The sequence below is a fragment of the Rhincodon typus genome, chromosome 18 (genome assembly GCF_021869965.1).
Source record: "Rhincodon typus isolate 14 chromosome 18, sRhiTyp1.1, whole genome shotgun sequence".
Lineage (NCBI taxonomy): Eukaryota > Metazoa > Chordata > Chondrichthyes > Orectolobiformes > Rhincodontidae > Rhincodon > Rhincodon typus.
This window is the reverse complement of record NC_063349.1, coordinates 24067612-24088229: the sequence shown is the minus strand read 5'-3', so window position 1 is coordinate 24088229 and position 20618 is coordinate 24067612. Positions and strand designations below refer to the sequence as shown.

At 38.1% G+C, this 20618-nt stretch overlaps 1 protein-coding gene across 1 annotated transcript in view; it reads right to left on the bottom strand.

Moving 5' to 3' along the window:
• Positions 1–426: 426 nt before the first annotated feature.
• Positions 427–20618, bottom strand: part of LOC109921905 (IQ motif and SEC7 domain-containing protein 3-like) — a 183366-nt gene continuing 163174 nt past the window's right edge. Inside the window, exons 12-13 of the mRNA XM_048607764.1 lie at positions 12899–12927; positions 427–861 (exon numbers count right to left, since the gene is read on the bottom strand). Of these exons, the coding sequence (XP_048463721.1) occupies positions 427–861; positions 12899–12927 (464 nt within the window). The remainder of the gene's footprint in view (positions 862–12898; positions 12928–20618) is intronic.

The following is a 20618-nucleotide window of genomic DNA, read 5'->3' as shown; positions in this document are numbered from 1 at the left end:
CCTAGTCTCAGGAAAACCATCTGGTGAACAGAGGATGAAAAGTGAAGAAGCACTCTACCTATCATTCAACACATCTCTGATGGCATTGAAGTTAGCCACAGAATTAACCATGGGCATAAACTATGTCTGCCGTCTTGATTAACACATCCAACCAGAATCTTGGGCAATAAGAACTGATGCTAGAGGAGAGATAACCTGTTGTGGAGAACATTAAAAAATAAAACATTATTTACATAATATTTACAATTTGACAACCCACCAGATATCTGATTCGCTTTGCCCAAGAACAGGGCAAAACTGCCACTTGAATGATGCAGTCATAGGGAAAGGACAAATGGAGATTTCATTGGAGCATCAAGTAGATATGGACCTTTTGAAACAGAAGCAGACTTAATCTGGCTCCATCATTGCTTTGTGTAATACTGACTACACTAAGCTTCGTGATCCACTGGAATATCTGCGCCTACGCACAAAAGGGTTAGGAGGGCAATACTGGTGCGGGTGGTTGTAGGGTGGGGGTGGAGGTGGGAGAGGTGGCTGATGAGTGGTTTTTACAGGTGTTCCTTGAAGCCCATCTGCCTTTAATTTGCGAGGCGTGGAGCTAGTGGAGTTGTTTTCTGTTCCTGTTTGGTGAATAGGTGTCTCACTCTGAGGCGTGTCAGACTTGTCCGGCTTCACAGGGAGTACTATGACGTTCACAATCTGTTGGCATTGGAGTAGTGTTTCAGGGAGATGATCCATGGCTCCTGATACTGCTGAGTTTTCTTGTTTGATGTTAAGATGGGTGCTTTGCTGGACTGTGCACTCCTGGTTCCCCTCTGAACTGTGCTGATAGGCTTGAAGCCTATTGTGAATTGATACCTAGGTTAGAAACAGTCAACACATCATATATTAATATATATATTATATATATTCAGTGAACAAGCTGTTCCTGCTCTTTGTGGCTAATGACCAGAAGACAGAGGGCACTGATTAGCTCAAGAGATTTTATCATACTGTGTTTGGCAACTGTTTCAGAAGAGATGATCTGACTTTCATGAATTCACATATTCTAACACAAATTCACAAATCTTTCTAATTTTAGGATTATTTTCAAAGCACTTGGACTGAAACTCTTCATTGTGTGCAATCTGCAGTATCATGTCCATTGTTCCCAAAATTGCACTAATTTTGAAAGTGTCCCCCAAGTATCCACCTCAGTTACATATTTCTGGTTGAAAATCTGTGAAATCTAACAGCACCAAGCAGTATTTCAAAATGAAAATTTCATAAGAATATTATTGCCATTATTATTTACTCGGTAAAATTTGATTAATACGCTGAAAATAGGTTTATCACAAAAACATTTTATTCATCATTGCAATCACATCTAAGTAACTCAATTTTGAATAACTGAAAATGACTTTAAACAAGTCACCAGCATAGGTACCTCTTTAATGGTGTTGATTGAAATGAGGCAATAGGGTTTTGCCAGCAAAGTTCATGACAAATGGTCTTAATTTGCACCCAGCAGGGCTGTATCTCACACATTGTGGGAGTGGAAAGAGTCGGTGTAAAGTCGGTATCTTAGAAATAATGCGCAGATGCCACATTTACAACAATTTTATAATTTGTTGCTATTTGCAAGAATGAAATTTCTTCAATCTCCAGCTCTCCAAATTTATTAAAAATGGCCACTGTAATCATGAAGTATAAAGGAGTAGAGATAAATTCACCATTCGGAACCTGTAAATGCTGAATACAAACACTGAAATGAACATTTTTGTTCCTGAAATGAACATTCATGCAAGAGAAGCAGGTGCTGTACTTTTATAATGGTATGAATCAGGTCTCACTGAATCTCCTTTAGCTTTAGTGATAACCTCTAGTCATTTCCAGAAGCAGCACTGTAATTTATGACACTTAAATTTTCTTCAGTCCTGCTCAACATAGTCAATCACATCAGTTAGTGTCACAGGTCACTGTGTATTGAAGACTTCTAAACCTCTATTTGCAGATCTGCTTAGCAGAACTAGTCACAATTTTGTTATGCTACAACAAATGGCTTACAGTTTAGTTAAATAAGGGCAGTGTTAATGATTCTCACAGCAAATGTCATTGCAACTTCAAATTAAGTAAGATACATGAGTAGAAATTGAGAAATTGATGCTGGAAAAGTATTTTTCCACTGTTAGCTTCCCAAAAATGGAAGTCGCTGTCAGTCTCTCCATTCAAATGCATTGGTTGATATGATGTTGCTGTATTTACTTGAATACATGAACTAAATGTTTCAGAACAATTTAGAAAGCTGCCCCTTGGTTTACATCAGCCAAAAACATTAGCTTTCAAATTTTTGCTGACAACTGCCAACCCTACCTCATCACCAACTTTGCAGCTCCATTGCTGCCAAAGTATGTACTACTTATATCCAGCATTGATGAGCAGAAACTTCCTGCAATTAAATATGCCAAGACTGAGTGATTATTTTGATCTCTGTTCAAAACAGTGTTCGCAATCTACAGGCACCATTTGTGTCCGTTGCATCAGTCTAGGATTAAATCAATCTGTTTGTAACCTTGGTGTTTTGACTCTGTGATGAGTTTTCAATCATATATTCATGACAACACTTAGGACATCCTGCATCTGCTTAACATCTCTCAACTTTGTCCTTGCCTCAGCTTGTCTGCTGTTGAAATCTTCAACAATGTTTCCGCTACCTCTTGACTTGGCCCTTTTGCATACTTTGGACTGGTGTTCCACATTCTACACTCCATAAACTTGAAATCACCCAAATTACTGCTGTTTGTTTTTAAACTTGTGGCAAGTTTTGTTCACCTACCAAGCCTGTGTTTGCTGATCTATATTGACTTCCAGTCAAGCAATGTCTTGATTTTAAAATTCTCATCCTCATTTCCAAATTTCTCCATAGCCTCACCCTTCCATATGTCTATAACCTTCTCTATCCCCACCACCACCTTCCAAAATATCTGTGTTCATCGAATTCCAAGCTTTTGAACATCCTCAATGTTAACCATCAACTTCTAGTAGCAGCACCATCAGTTGCCGAGGACACAAATTCTATAATTCCTTCCCAACTCTTCCCTGCTCTCTACCTTGTTGTTCTCTTTTAAGACATTTATTGAAATTTATCTCTTTGACTGAGTTTTTGGACATCTGACTCTGCATCATATTTTGTTTTATAATGCTCCTATGAAATGCTTTAGGAGGCTTGATTATGTCAAAAGTAATCATTGTCGTACTTGTTAGAAGTTAAATCAAGTCAATTCAATTTGGCAACATAAAAGTAGGAACAAGCCATTTGGCGTTTCAAGCCATCTCTGTCATATATCTCTAACATGGTTAATCTTTAATCTCAATATGATTTACATTCTACTCCCACTCCTACATTTCCTGATATCTTTAAGAACTTGCTAAGGGGTAATTACGGCCAATCAACCTCACTTACACCAGACGTAAACTACTAGAAATTTGAAGGCTCACTCCTTCAGGTTTTCAGTGTTGGAATTTCAAAAACTAACTTAATCTTTTATTTTCTTTTGGTTAATATTCATATTTCTCCTTCTGTACCAAATTTGACATCAAATTTGCATTTCCTGATTCAGGCTCTTTGTTCTGATTGATTAAGAGAAATAGTTGCTCACACAGATCCTGGATGCCCTTTAGAGGCATTTTTATCTAGTATTTCCAGTAACGTGTAGGATAAAATCTCATAGAAATTAACTGAACGAGTTCAAATCTAACTAAAGTGGGCTCCATTCATTAGCTCACCACAACAATGTGTGGCCAATTGTGATCTTTCACTTTCTTTTGTAAGATAAGCCTCAACTTGATTCAAAGGGGTAATGCTTTACAAGCAGACTGCAATATCTCAGTCAGATCACAGATCTATTAATTTCATTTCACATATGAAAAAACTTAAACTGATGAAAAATTATTGCAGAATGTCAGGGAGAACAAGTGGGCTCTCTCAATGTCTGATCTTATTTCAGCAGAATCTTAGAAAACTGCATAAGTTACAATTTGTGCCATTGTTCAGGGATTTCTGCCAAAAAATTGGAAAAAATCCCTGCAGACACGGCATCTGATAGAATCGACTATTGAGCAATGTTTCCAATTCTCCAACATGATAACTCAATGATCTTTTTCCTCACAAATGCTTAATGTAATGACACAAAAACACTATAAGATATGAGAAGGACGGCTACAACCATAACCATTCCGTTGGGAACGAACTGTGCTCAAAAGCAGGACAGATCAGATGATCAGAATTCCACTTTATCGCCCTAATTGGATTGGCAATTTCCCTAAGTGTACAATCTAAGGGTAAGAGAATACAAAATTAGCCCAGTTGTAGCATCACTTCGACATAATAATCTTGTGATGAAAACTGCTCACACTGCTTGAAAATCTTCTCTTGCTCCAAACCAAAAATACTAGAAAATATTTGACACACTGTATGCCATTCTGATCATCATGTGATGGGAAAAATGGTTACATTTAGAAAAGTGACAGGACAGATCAATGACAATAGTCCCAATATTAACACAAGCCAGGAATTGGGTATAGGATGCACAAGAGGCCTGAACATGGCTGTGTAATGTTCAAGACTTTTCCTGGTCAATGGCCCATCTAAGAAGTTAGCTGAGAAGTGGCAGCTGATTGATGGATGGTATGAGAAGGCTGCCTAGCACTCAAATAGTGTTGAAGATTAGCTTTACAGTCAGAGGGTAGAAAACTGGGAAGGCCAAATTTTCTTTATGGACCCTGGAGAAAATAAAGAACTCTTGCTTCTCCTGACCCCACAAAGTAAGTAAAAAGATTTAGTTATTTTAGTCTCTTCCAGCTTGACTGTTCTTCCCAATCAGACAAAGGGAGGACAGCACATATGTGGTGTACTGTTGGATGTTGAAGATGAGTGTGGGGAGTCATACATTGGTCACATGGAGTCAGGTATCATGAAGAAGTTGTACATCAGAAGGGGACACATACAAGGCAGGATATAAATATGAGGAGGGTGTGGGGGAATCCGGTGAGAGTTAGGGGTTGGAGATAGATTTTGGTGGGGGGATCAGACAACAAGAGAATGGAGCAGGAGATGAATTGGAAGTCGAGGCAAGTCAAATATTGGGGGGTGGCTTCGCATGGAGTCAGAAGCCACTATGTAAAATTCTGATAATGAAAGGGCTACCTGATTACAGGGTTGGATGTGGATTAGCTTGAAAGGCTAGTGGGAAGCACTCATGCTCCTCTTGACCCAAAGGAGGGCTGGAATGGCACTTACCAGTTCCATTCAGGTGTTCTCACCTTCCTTCAGCTACCAGGTTTCCTTAGGCATGGGAAACCTAAACAGCCAGTGTTAAATCTAGAACAAAAATAAAATCTTAGGCATGTAACCTTATAAAAATGTTTTGATGACTGGCCCAACTTCAGACAACAGGTTAATCACTTGTCCATTAATTTGCATCCATTCAAATCAGAAATTGGCATGGTGGAGACAGGCAGAGACAGATTCATATGTTACTTTGAATTCAGTTAAAACGTATTAAACAATTTACACAAAAATGGCACTGTCACTTGCAATGTGAATATTCTGCTTCTGACTGATAACAATGCATTTGTGGTCATGAATATAGGATGTGCTTTCTCTGTCCCCAGCAGGAAATCAGTAGCATTAGTACCAGACCTCCAATTGCCTAATGTAATTATATAATTGTTTTAATAAAGAACTTGTAGGCCTCACTTTTTTTAGCTAAATGTCACTAATATCTGCTTAATTTCACCTCCATCGACTGGTGATAAGCTCGGCAATGAGAACATAGACTGTTTCAAATAAACAGGTATATCATCAATATCACTCACAGAAAACTTATATTTTATCAGAAAACTGAAATGAAGCTTTCAGAACTTAAGATGTTTGTGAGGCTACCAATGGCATGAAAATGTTGTTTGCAAATATTTTCTTTTATATCTATAATCAGTGTTTGCTTTGCTAATCAATTTGGATAGATCTCTTGTTACTTTAATCCACTTTAGATAGTTTCATTCATTGGACTGGAATCCATCAATCTCTCTATGGCCAGTCACTCTGCACCATGTCTTAGAGATTGGATTCAACCACATGTACAAAGTCAAGTCAACAGTGATCACCATTTGACAAGAATTTGAAATTATCACCTGTCAATTAGTCTTTTAATATCAATGAATGATGATTTACCTTATCTTTTGATTTGTATATCTTTTGCATCGTTAATTTTGCTGAGATCACTAGGGGACTATTTTGGGGGAAATACAATATCAAACTCCACAAGAGAGTTTGACTATCACAGAAACAATGGGCCCAGATTTTCTAGTGGTCAGATAATTTTTTTCTGTAGGTAAATGGGAGCTGTCCATGAATATGCTGAGGATTCCCAATTGTAGCACACTGCAGAGAAGTTGTTCAGGAAATTGAAGATTCCACTAGGCAATTCTGCAACATGTAGGACTTTCTCCATTTATATCAGTGAATCAAAGGATACACTGCAGTTAAGTAAACAATTACTCAGCGAAAGATAAACAATTAAATATCCCGACTTTCCTCGCACACCCTCAACTACACCTTCCCCAAGACTCCCCCAGACCCTCAGCCTGACCCAACACCCCACTTGCTACCAAACCCAATACCCGAATACCCCATCCACTCTAATTACTTGGCACCCTACCCACCGGGCACCATATCCCCTATGCACCTGGTACCCTAACCTCCCCCATTTGCAGGAACTGTCAAATTGACTAGCTGTGGTGTTGGAACTAAATTTCGGAATTGATAACTGATTGCTTTGAAACAGGAGCATGGTTTGCCTGCCCCTGATTGTTCTACACAATGAGGGATCTGACTGAATGGAAGTACTTCTGAAGGAGCGCAACTGGAATCTCCTCAGAAATATGGAGCTCTCTCATTTCATAAAAAAAGAGCACAGCAGCAATGTCCGCATAATTGCCACTCCTCAGAAAATCTGGCGTAATGGAAATGGTGTTTCCTGAAGCATCTTGAATAATAATTGTATTTCTGTTGATAATTGAATATGACCCCCTCAACACATTCTTGCTGGTTCAATTTTTTCCACTAGGTGCCCTTCTTCCAAACGATTTCAACAATATACATTGTTGCAGCTAGAAAGGTCATACAAGAACATATTACTACCATTCACAATCATTCTTCATAAATAATGAATAACAAGAGGGAACCCAAAGGTAATGTTCACTTTGTTCTGCAAAAGTAGAAATGTTTTGAAAAAGTAAAACTAGAAAATTATGCCAAATTAGATATTAAAATCAAAGCTACAGATTGATGCCAGTGGAAGGTAGACTTAGGACAGTAGTGAGGAGGTTCTTTACACAAGGACTGATCAATACATCGAACAGACCAGGACATGTATCAAAATCAAAATTATGAAATATTTTAATAGTTGGAAAATAGAGTTGGGGGAAGGGAGGTGCACATATTTTCTGAATGGATTCATTTGAGTGAGTTAATTCATCATTTTCGTCCACATTTATTTTGTGTTCACGGAATGTTTATCTAATGTACATTCTGCTCATCTCTGGTGGATTTGTAGATTGAAAATAGCATCACCTGTCCAGGAGTTTGTGTGACATTTTCAGACAGTTCCTGAAATTGAGAGCTCCTGAGTACCTGAGCACAAAATCATCCCTGCAGTCGATGCCACAGAATTCTACAAACGCTTTTATCTTTTCAGTGACCACCATCAATACTGAAATCATTGTGCACTGAAGTTCATGACACAGTGCGAAAAGATTCCATTCAAATGATTCTTGGTGGATTTTGATTTTGTTCCAGCAACCACAGAAATCATGTGTGAACTTTCATGTACTAACTCATCAAATTAGTGTTGAAATGGCAAAATTCCCTACCCCAGAGTTCTGTGGATCAATCATTGAGTTTATTTAGAACTCAGATCAACAGATATTTAGATGTCAAGGAATCAAGGGAAACTGGAATAGATGGAAAGTGATACTGAAGTTGAAGATCAGCCATCTTCTGACAGAATAGGAGAATATGAACCACTCCTGCTCTTAGGTTCAATGTTCTAAGAGGGACAATAACACCAGCCTTACTAATGGTATGTCTGAAATGAACTGGATCAAGGTGCACAAAAGAAGAAAGTATCGATACAATCCATAACAAGGCAAGTCCTTATTATAAATATTTCTACCATTCATGTGCACAGGTATTCATAGACTTATGTATGCCCTGCTTTTCCCAAACAAACTCTTTCTCTATAGTCATAAGGATTGTGAACCATTATGATAAAAAAAAAGCTAAATTGTTGACTCAGCATAAAATTCAGCAGGACACTGCAGCTTTAACAAAATGTTTACTCATAATTTTCCTTGCTTTCTCAAACATAATTTCTTACTCATCAGATCCAGTTTGAAAATGGAGGCAATTATAACATGTGGCACTTTTCCAAACTGGGCAATAATCAACTACAAACCTATAAAGGGGAATGCTGCACTATTGTTTTGAACTCAGGATAAGAATGATTACATTAGGAGAAATATAGCAGTTGTGAGGAGGAGAGAAAGAAGGTGACAGAGAAAGAGAGAGAAAGAAACATTTTAAAATGTGGTTGATAAATATTGGGGTAGTGGGAAAGAAATTAGGACAAGAAATAGATTGTTGTGGTTCTAAAAACTGCATGTTATTCAAATAACTGCAAGTTTCAGCAAAGAAAATCACAATATAACTGAGATAATTGACAAAGAAAGGCCAGTCAAGAGGGAAAGGAGACCTTTAATCAATCAAAAAAAAAAGCAAGATAGAGTCTGGAGAACATTTGGAAAGACACAATTGAGCTAGCAGAGAGTTGGCACAAATTATCAAGGAGAAAACAGATTGAGCAAGATAGGAAAACATCCAAACACAGAGAATTTAGCTGGTAGACCAGTATTACAGAAAAGGTACAGTTGAGTGTCCAAATGATAGAAAGGAGATGATCAAACTGAAAGAAATGAGGAAAAAAGAATTCTGTCAGAAAGATACTGATTTTAAGATTAAAGATATAAAAAGGCTGAAGGAGTAAATGTTGAGCAATAGAAACAACTTGGAAACAAGGAAATTAATTGTGCATAGACTGTAAGAAGGCATGCACAATACAGAGACAAAGGAAATGGTTGACATGTTTTGTGACAGTTATAATTAAAAAAGAAGGAAAAATAATATGAGAGAGGGTAAGACTGAGGACAAGAAAAATAGATATTGAATATCAGCAAATTATAAAAAATAATGAGGCAGAAGATATTTAAATATTATTGACGTGATGACAAAAGAAAATTAGTGATTAGATAGCACTGAGAAGGAATTAAAGAAGATGGTCAATGATAATGAGAACAGGAAAAAAAATGAAGATCTTAGATAAATCAGAACTTGAGATTCATTACAGACAACAGTTTTCTTTTAATTCTTTCATGGGATGTGTGTATTGCCATCTAGGCCAGCATTCCATCACTGATCATCCTTAAGACGGTGGTGAGCCACCTTCTTGAATTGCTGCCATCACTGGGGTGTAGGTACATCCACAATGCTATTAGGAAGGCAATTAAAGGATTTTGACCCAGTGACAAGAAAGGAATAGAGATGTGGTTCCAAGTCAGGATGGTGTGTAATTGAGAGGGAAAGCTGCAAGTGGTGGTGTTCCCATGTATCAGTTGCCCTTATCCTTATCCTACATGGTAAAAGTCACAGGTTTGGAAGGAGCTGTTGAAACGGCCTTGGTGCATTAATGTGGTGCATCTTGTAGATGTTACCAGCTGCAGTTACTGTGTATTTATGATGAGGGTAAGTGAATGTTTCAGATGATGAATGTGGTGCCAATCAAGCAGGATGCTTGGTCCTGGATGGCATTAAGCTTCTTGAATGTTGCTGGAGCTATACTCATCTAGGTGAGGGGAAGGTATTTCATTACACACCCGACTTTGCCTTGTAGAAGATGGACGGGCCTTGGGAGTTATGAATTATTTGGTACAGAATTTCCAACCTCTGACCTGTTGTGGCTAGAGTATTTACTTGGATAATTGTACTCAGTTGCTGGTCAATGGTAGACCCCATGAGATTGGTGGTGGAGAACTCAGTGATCGGTAATGCCATTGAACATCAAGGGACATTGGTGATTTGACACAACCCTAGATGATAAGGAGGAGGATTTTGCAGAATTACAGTGATTGTTTCCTGTGTCTAGTTCAATGCTGGGTGATCCATCTGGTTTGATTCCTCATTGACTTTTCTGCAGTGGGTTGATACAACTCAGTGTTATGCCAGGCCATTTAACAGCCTGGAGTCACATCTAAGCCAGACCTAGCAATGTTGGCAGATTTCCTTCCCTAAAGGACAACAGTGAACCAGATGGGAACTTTTAAAACAGATTAGCTTTTAATTCCAGATGTATTATTTGATTTTAAATTTCACCAGCTGTCATTTGAACTCATGTCCTTAGAACATTAGCCTGTGTCTTTAGGTTGGTACACCAGTGGCACTAACACAACACTACCACTTGTCTACAGAAACAAAACTGATGGAATGATTTAGAAATGTAAAATGAAAAATACATAGAAAAACAATGAAGCAAATTCCCACCCTGACTCCCCAACATCACATATTAATATCTGTTCTTATAACTCAAGGGCAGACTGACATTCCCTCTATCGCAGCTTACTCCTCTGCACCTCCCAACCCACTATCTTCAGCAAATATATGACTATGTCCTAGCTACTATTAATTCTGAAAAGAGTCACCAGACCTGAAACTTTAACTCTGCTTTCTCTCCACAGAAGCTGCCAGACCTGCTAAGTTTCTCCTGCAATTTGTTTCTGCTGCTTTTGTCTTGACTACTTTGCTTCGGTGATTATTTCAAACATTGTTTACTCATAAATAAACTTCACCAGTATTCATTTTACCTCTTATTTCATTTTAAGCACTGGTAAAATTCTATATTTTGTTTTCTAGCTGATTTAAAAGTAACAATGTAGAAAAAGGAACAAAGTACTTGAGAAGAATAAAGTTATGACAGGGTTTGAGCACTGTTATCAAAGATACAACAAGCAAGCAAAGATTACAAACATTATAAAGACAGAAATGCTCAGAAATGCAACAATTCAGGGAAGAACACACTTTAGATGGCATAGAAAATGATTTGTGATTGAGAGAAACAAGAGAGGACACCTTTGGTGAAATTTCTCAAAGAGTGAAACAAGTTCAAGGAGAAATTAATAACTTTGAAAAGGGAACGAACAAGTTATGAGGAAGAAACAACACTAAAGAGGAAAAAAATGAAACTGAAGGGATATGTTGATCACTGGACAGCAAGACTAAGCTGAGAAAGAAACACAAGTAGAGCTCACAGAATTTTGAGAATGGAAGAAATAAACTGGGGAGAAAATGAAGGACAAATCACAGAGGACAGCATGGAGCAAATCAATGTGAAGGATATTCAGAGGATAATGACAACAGGCAACAAAATTGAGGGAGGTGAACACATCCAAGAGACAAGGAAAGGGCAGAAGTATAGGTAGGGGCAACTAAACATTAGAAGGGAAATAAAACTATCACACCAAACCTTCTAGGATTTTTTTTGAGAAAAGCATTGAAACAGAGAGTACAGTATTATGAATGGGGAGAAGAACAGATGAACAAAGTGCAAACCATTCAGGAGGAGAGGAAGTAATGTACTTAGAAGATAGAGATTATTGAAAAACAAAACTATATTGTGGAAAAGATGCCCACTTGAAAGAAGAGTAATGAAGTACAAAGAAAGCATTTAGGCAGCTGATAATATACACTTGGATAGAGCAGGAAAGTTCTGTGCAAGAGATTAGCGAACTAGGAGAGAACAGGAGGCTTGAGAAAGATGGAAACTGGGAGGGACTGTAATTTCAAGAAAATTAAACTGGAATTAATAAAATGCACTGGGAAATTGAGTTGATCTGGAACAATTACGAGTTGAGGTAAAGAACCTGGGAAAGGATATTATTAGCAAATAAATAAAAAGAATGGCTTTGTGTAAGAAATAAACTAGGGAAGATTAGTATTATAGTTTATTCATAGGATGTCAGTATCAGTGGCAAGGACACCATTAACTGCTCATCTCTATTTGGCCTTGGGCTATGATGCCTTCTTGAACCGCTACAGTCTAGATGGTGCAGACCCATCCACAGTGCTGCTTCCAATTTTGAGAAATAATACAAATTAAAGGAAGGCATAACAGAATAAGGAGAGATATAAAAACAGTGAGGAAATGTGTTGGGAGGAGATAAACTTCCAGAGGAGGGACAGTGCTTTTGGAGATAAAGAGAAAGCTGCAAAGGAGTTAGGCCACCTTGGGGGATGGTGGCAATCTGTTGGTAGAAAAATAAATTGAAGTACAGCTTGGAGGCTGATGGGAATATTTATCAATATTTTGAGATGACAGAAAGAGGATGGAAATTGGCTTAGAAGAAAAACATTTCGGAAAGAATTGCAATGTAATGGAGGTACTGAACTCAAAAGAAATAGGGAAAAGGGCAAGAAGCTGAGAACGAGAAACACCAATCTCCAAAAGAATTTGAGCTTCAGTGTTTTTTTTCAGTCAGACCATCTCTCCTGATTGTTAATCAGCACTCATTGTTCAATAATATTAATAGAAAACAAATGAGCAAAGGATGCCAACATGGCTGCAAATTATTTGTTAGATGATGACACTCCTTGCTCTTATGATCTCAGATTTTCAAATTGTACAAACCATACCCAGGTATGTGTCAATGACAGAGTTAAAGGGCAATGCTAGGTCTGGGTAGTTTATATTAAACTTTAGGCAACTATGAAGCAAAAACACAGGCCTATTCCAAAGCAGGAGCTTCTTACCTCCACAGCGTTGTTTGTGGTCTTGTTTTCTCCAGACTCTTTTTTGCCTTTAAAACAAAGAATACATTTTTTGACATGAGTTGGGATGTAGCTGTCTGTAGTGCTGATTTCTGGCTGAGCCGTGGTATTTCAGTCTTTGTCAATCTGTACCCCTAAATACAAAAGGTGCTGTGATTCATTGAATTGCCTTATGATTCTTCAATTTTTTTGAGGGGAAAAATCTGTAAACTCACTTGTAGCTTTGATTCACATTGTCCTGGTATTTCATTGTTCAATTTCAGTGATATCATGAATAAGAACATTGTTCACGGTCTGTATTCTGCTTCATTATACTACTGGCATAACACTTCATGCCATTACAGCACAGCAGTCCAACACAAAATATCTTGTCTAGGCTACTTCTAAGTCTCATTCAGAAAGACTAAAGAATAATAATAAGGACTGAGTGATTGAAGCAGTCTACATACACCACCGAACCACCTATCATTTTATTGGACGAACACGGCCATTTCAGTAACATAATCTTGCCTACAAAATATTAACAGTTCTTCTATGTCAAGCTGTGCTTTTTAAACATAGAAGCCCAGTCAACAGTACTAGAACTTAAAAGATGTACAGTTTTAAAGTTACAAACACCCATTAACATTCCAGGTGTGGCTTTGTTAACAAATGGCTTGAATTTTTAAAATGTTCCATTGGAGAAAACAAAAGAGAATTCCAATGCTGAATTGAGTGGTATAACAATTAGCTGGTATGTCCAGTTACAATTCAGGGGTCTGTGGACAGATTGGCAAAGTCGAGAGCAACCCCATTATTCTGCCACATGTCCAGGTGATTAAACATATATAGTGGAAATGACCTGAATACATAATATATCAGCCAATGTATACTGGAAAAAGAGCAGGACTAAGAATAGATCCCAATGTGTACAGTTATAGCTAATGCTAAAATTAATAATCAACTATGCATAATCATATTAACCTAACTGCTTATCATCCCTTTAGTGTCCTGTTTTCAGAATTTAAATTGTACAACTTCTAAATGATGAAGGAAGTCACTAATTAAAGTTTCTAAGCAATTGTCATTTTAAAAAAGAAAAAAAAACAAACTGCATCAATTCAGTGTCAAGTACATCTGTACTGTAGCTATTGTTGTAAAATTAAGGAAATGTAGCAGCCAGGTTGCACACAGCAATGAGATAAATGGTGAACACAGAGTGCTGGACAAGTGACAAATATTGGTGAGGACCCTGGAAGAATTATCCATTCTTTTACAAATCTTACAGGTCGACCCGTAAGGTCAGAGGAGGTCCATATTTTTATCGGTGCATGGGTCCTGATGACTGACCTGAAAATTTTGGACAGCCCTACCTCAATCATTTGTTAGACAGTCGGCAAGAGTTTCTAGTTGCTGTCAGGGCTGCTGTCCCTTTAAGGGATGGAGGCCTGTCCTCAGGTGTTGTATTTGGACAGCCTTCAGTTCTGCAATCTCAGCAACACCATTTGGAATAGTGGAAACTGTTGGGATGGTACCTAAAAGAGTGAGCACCGTGGAAGTGGGCAGTGTTCCCAATTAGGCAAATGATAACGGAGTTGCCATGCCAGTCAGTCAGGCACTGATAAGGGACATAGAGGGTTCTGCAGGGACTGCCATTGTGATTGGGAGGCTCCTTCACAAAGTGCCTGAATAAGCGGAGTCACCCAAATGTCAAACCTATAGAAAGGGGACCAGGATTATCATGTGGTCTCCCCACTTTGTGGAGGGCCCACCTGCTGCTGGTAAAATGTCAGCAGTGGCAGGAAGATGCCCTTAATTATCACTTAGGTAGTTCAATTAGCCTCTGGTTGACCATCCTCCACTTTCATGGTCTTATGTTAAATGGCATGGCGTTTTTAAATCATTCACAGGATAAGGACATTGCTGGCTAGGATTATTGTCACAGCAATTATTGACCATCACTAATTGCCCAGAGGGCAGTTAAGAATTAACCACATTGCTGTGGGTCTGGAGTCACATGTAGTCCACACCACGTGATGATGGCAGTTTCCTTCCCTAAAGGACATTAGCAAACCAGGTGGTTCTTTTCCGACAATCAACAATAGACTCATGGTCATCAGTAGACTCTTAATTCCAAATATTTATTGAATTCAAATTCCACCATCTGCTGGAAGCAAGATTTGAACCCAGGTCCCCAGAACATGACCTGGGTCTCTGGATTAACAGTCCAGCTTTAATACCATTAGAGCTATTGCTTCCCCCAGTTACTTCATGAAGGTGATGAGTACTCCAGTTCCAACACTCTCCTTCCATTTTACATGCCCTCCCCCTATGTCACCCAGTTTGTCCCCCGAGCCAAACAGCTCATCATTACATTACGTCCCTCAGTGCAGCACTGACATTTCTGCCTGGATTATGTGTTCAAATACCTGGAATGGAGTTTCTAACATGCCCCTCTGACTCAGACAAAAGTTCATAAATGGGACAATAGTGCAAAGCTTGTAATTTTATCTCAACTATCATACAATTTTGTGAAAAAAAAAGCAGAGCACTGGATTTATTCTTAAACCATGATTGACTCATATGAAATTATAATGACTAGTATTGCAGTTATAGTCTCTACATTCATTCTTATGCCTCTGATGGTCAAAGGTGTAAATGGGATGACTGTTCATAACATTATTAGCATTTCTTTACTTTCAAAAATCATGGCCTCATTATTTAACTATGAATAGAATAAATACGTATAGGAGTATTTGCATTCATGCCTTTTTATTCTTCAAAGGACAGAGAATACTGAATAGAAGCCTCATAGAATCAACAGAAAGTGCTCTCAAGCAAATTGTGGCAGGATCACTGTGCAATTGTCACAGAGGTTTAATGGAATTAAAGTTTCTAACCTTAGATGCAATATGGAAGAAATTGCTGATTTAACTTGAGACATTAAAAACATCTCAGGATAGACACTGACCCACAACAAAGCTGTTTAGAAGGCACAAAACCTTACTCCTTTTCCTATCAAACCAGTACAGCTGCTGGTGACCACTAACATCTCAACACTGGATAGCACCAAGGAAGGGTTAGGTATTCATTCTCTCTCTAGTATAGATCTGTCACCTAAGAACTGAAGAAGGGGAATTTACATGCTGAACAAAATCATAACAAGTGAACATAGTTCTGAAATGCACAGCTTCAGCTCAGGACCCTTCAAAGTACCAAAGTAACATGTGGGAAGTTAAAAATAGATGAAATGTAGGAAAACCACAGACATGAATTTTCAATGTAAAAATTAGAATAAGGAGAAGAACTGAAGATTGGAGGTGACATGAGAACGATAAATTGACAAGATGGAAAAATTTTTTCAGGAATAGCTGAAAAATGAATTATTCCAAGCCAATCAGGGAGTTGAACAAAGTTGCAGTAAGATGGAAGGTGTTTTTGTTTTTAATTCATTCATGGGATATTGCCATCTTTGGGTGGCCAGCATTTCTTGCCCATCTGTAATTGCCTGGAGAACAGTTAAGAGTCAACCACATTACTGTGGGTCTGCACCCACATGGAGGCCAGACCAGGTAAGGACAGCAATTTCCTTTGATAAAAGACAGTGAACCAGAGGGGTTTTTATGACAATGAACAGTGCCACATGGTTGCCATTAGACTAGCCTTTTGTTCCCTCCTCCTCCATTTCCAAATTTTTGTTGAATTCAAATTGCACCATCTGCCATATTGGGATTGGAACGCATGTTCCCAATACATTAGCCTAGGCTTCTGGATTACTAGTCTAGTAACATTATCACTTCACCTCCACCTCTCCTTCAGCTCCTCCCTTGTCCTTGGAATTCAGATGTATTCTTGGGCAAAATACAGGGAGAAGGCAGAATTAGAAAGGAGTGTGTTCTGGAGGCTTTCCTTTCTTTACTATGCTGAGGATCATGAACTTGGACCTTGTTTGTTTTGGGATATCTACCTAGACGATAAAATCAGACTACTTAACTATTCAGGACTCAAACTGTTGTACTGAAGTGGCTCCCGTACGCATCCTCCATAACGAGAAAAAATCCAGACACGGTATAATGTCATGAGTGTAAAAATTCAATTCACTAACATGCCTTAATAGTTTGGCTTAATGAACTCTGATCACTCTGTTCCTTCTGACTGAATACTCAACAGTGCCTCATGCTGAACAAGCTAATTATGCCACTTAGCTGTTCATGTGTGTATTGCTTTAGGTCTCCCATCTTCCATTCATGTTTGTGATAAACATTTTACTTGAGTGTCATGTGGGTTCCTCCCTACTAACTGTCAATAAGCCCAAAGATGAGGATCAGTATTTTGATATATCACCAAGTTCATCCTCCTCTCCACTGCACATATCAACAGCAAGAATGTTGCTATTTGAGTGATGGATATATATTTGATTTTAGCTACAGAACAAATGTTCATGCATTTTCTGTTGCTAAGAATATCACCATCACTATCACTTTTCAAAATCATTGACAGGGAACTAAAACGAACTTCAGAATCTTGGAAACATCTTCCTGAAGTAGTCCTCTGGTAATACTAATGGTTTCAATCAATCATCAGGATATTGAGAAAAAGCTGATGGCGAACAATAAGCACAAAACATAATGCAGAATAAAAGCAGTGTGGATTTATAGTGTGAGCGGTAGAAAATTACTGGTGAACTGAATAAGGAGCAATCAGATAATGCAGGATTCAAATAGAATTACAAGGTCGTAATCCAGTTGGTAACTTCAGATATTGTTCAAGTGGTTTGTGAATATCATGAAAGCTTCACAATTTAGTTCCTACCTGAATTCATTATTTTATATATGATTGATTATTTTGTCTGATACAGGTTGTGTAGAAGTATCACCACAAGACTGAATTACTGAAACATATGCAAAAGGGTGATATAACTGGCTGCAATTGGAACAATACCTCATAGCATTCTATGTATTCTTTAGCAAACATTTATCCATTTTCTTTTACACTGACAAAGGAAAAACAAAAATAGGAACTTGCATTTATATAATTTGGGGCTAATGTTAGACTTCACGGAGATACAGGCTTGTGAAATAAACAGAAACATGACAAAGGAAATTTAACTTAGAGAAATGTAATATAATACATTTTTATAGGAAGAATGAGGAGAGGCAATGCAAAACAAAGAAGACAATTTTAATAAAGTACAGGAATAAAGGGTGCAAGAGTCATGAGCACAAACTATTGAAGGTGGTTAAAGTGGCAAAAGGAAATCTTGGCTTGGCACAATGTTGAAGGAAAATATTATGAACGTTTGGAAAACTCTGGTTATGGTTCAACCCTACCTGGAGTATTTTGTATAGCTCTTGGCCTTCCACTTTAGAAAAGATGTGTAGGCTTTAGAGAGATCACAGAAAATATTTATGAGAATGGTTCCAAGGATAGATTGGAGAAGTTTGGATTTTTCTCCTTAAGAAAAAGTTGAAAGAGGTTTGTTTGAGATGCTCAAAATCATGAGGAGTTGAGACAGGGCAGATAGACAGAAACTGTTCCCATTGGAAGAAGGTTTGAGAATCTGAGGACATAGATTTAAGATGATTAGATGATTAAAAGAACCAAAGATGACATGAGGAAAATCTATTTTACATAGGAAGTGCTAAGGATCTGGAATCCACTACCTGAAAGAGTGGTTGGAGCAAATTCAATCATGCTTTCAACGTCATCATGAAACCACAACAGAATTCTTTTCCTTCCAAGAACAAAATAATAAAAGTGAAAATATAGAAGTTGATGTTTCTCTTTTGCATTTGGTTATTTTGTTTCATGCATATCATTAGGACAGATTTCAAACCATTTCACAAGTTACAACTTGTATCGTTTTACCAGTTACCACTCTGTGCTCTCTGTTATGTCTGTCAAAATAAAGAAACTGAATGGATTTTCCCAAAATTTCTCTCCATTAAAAACAAACATGAGAAAATGCCTTGAAAGTTTGAGTTATTACTATAAATCACAGTACTGTCACATCCCTTCTTTCTAGCATGTAAAAGGAGCATATATCACTGCTAAGAATTTCCACATTGCTTTTGAGTAGGATGGGGAAGATTGGAATATTGACGGATATGGATGCAGCAAAGACAGCCGCATGATTGAGGTGGAAAATTAATTCAGACAGAGCAGAACAGCTCATGATTTAACTTTTAGTTCTGTACAGAAATGAAACATTAAAATTGATGACTACATCCCAAGCAATGGAAATAGTAAAATGACCATTTTCATCTTAATTACTGTCCAGTGAATATAGACAATTATTTTCTATGCTTTTATAATGAAAAGTAAGGATAGCATTTGGCTTGGGTTCTGACGTCCACCACAATCAAATTTGGTATTAATTCTCAGTTACTGGGTTTGCACATAGGAATGACTTGAAGACAGGTCTGGTTATTGCATTACCATAAATATGTGATCACACTCGAAAGGATACAGAACTGATGAGGAGGCTGTATGATTAGAGAATTTTAGCTCTGAAATTAGGCTGAGGTTGTTTTATTCAGAACAGAAGCGGCTAAAGGTATGTTTAACTGAGGCGTAACATTGACGGGCCGAGACAGAACGAATAAGAAGGATTGGTATTCCTGTATCAGAGAGGTTAAGACAAAACAAGCAAAAAGGTGTAAAAACTGGAAATAAGGTAGAAGTAGACATATCCAGCAAGATATTTTTACTTTACAGGGGTGCCTCCTTTATGAATTCATGACTTAGGAAAGCCCATATTTACGAATGCGATCCTATACAGGGGCATAATTTTAATGATCCAACATTGGAACATTTCCTGTACTAATGAACAGCTCTTTCATATTGTCCTGCACTGTATTCCCACTTGCATACTAATTGACTTGCAACTCCAGCACGGAAAATATTTGCAACCCAGGAGCAACCTGCATTTGGATATGGAAGTGGAAAATTCTAAAGGAAGCCTGCTTCCAAACAGTCACACAGGTAGAATTTTCACATCTCCAGGTTATTGTCCAACAGGTTTATTTGAAAACACAACCTTTCAGAATCTTACTCCTTCTGAGAGAGGTAGTATCAGACACAAAATTTATAAGTAAAAGATCAAAGGGTCACACCACCGATGTGATGTACGAAATAAACCGAAAGTGCTGTAAACTTTACAATCAGTTAGAAGGTTTTAATTGATTAATATGTATACGGAAATCCCCAAATTCCTTTCAAGTCACTGTCCTGTGAGAACTAAAGGTTTTATCTGTGTAAAGAAGACGCGACATTTTGGGTCAGACAATGCATGTTAGGTGTGAGGCATTGTTTAGATTCTGTTTGTGTTTTGGCTTGGAGTCAGACTGCTTTTATTTCTAAAGTAAGAATTTATAAAACACCACACTGTTTCTCTCTCTCTCTCACACGCACACACACACACTCTCTCTCTCTTTCTCACACGCACACTCAATCTCTCACACACAGGCGCATACTCTCTCTCTCACACACACACACTTTCTCTCACAGACACACACACACACTCTCTCTCTCTCTCACACACACACACTCTCTCTCACACACTCACACGCTCTCTCACACACAGTCTCACACTCTCTCACACACACTCTCTCTCTCACGCACACACAAACACTCTCTCTCACGCGCACACACACACTCTCTCTCACGCGAAAACACACACACTCTCTCTCTCACGCACACACACACTCTCTCTCTCTCACAC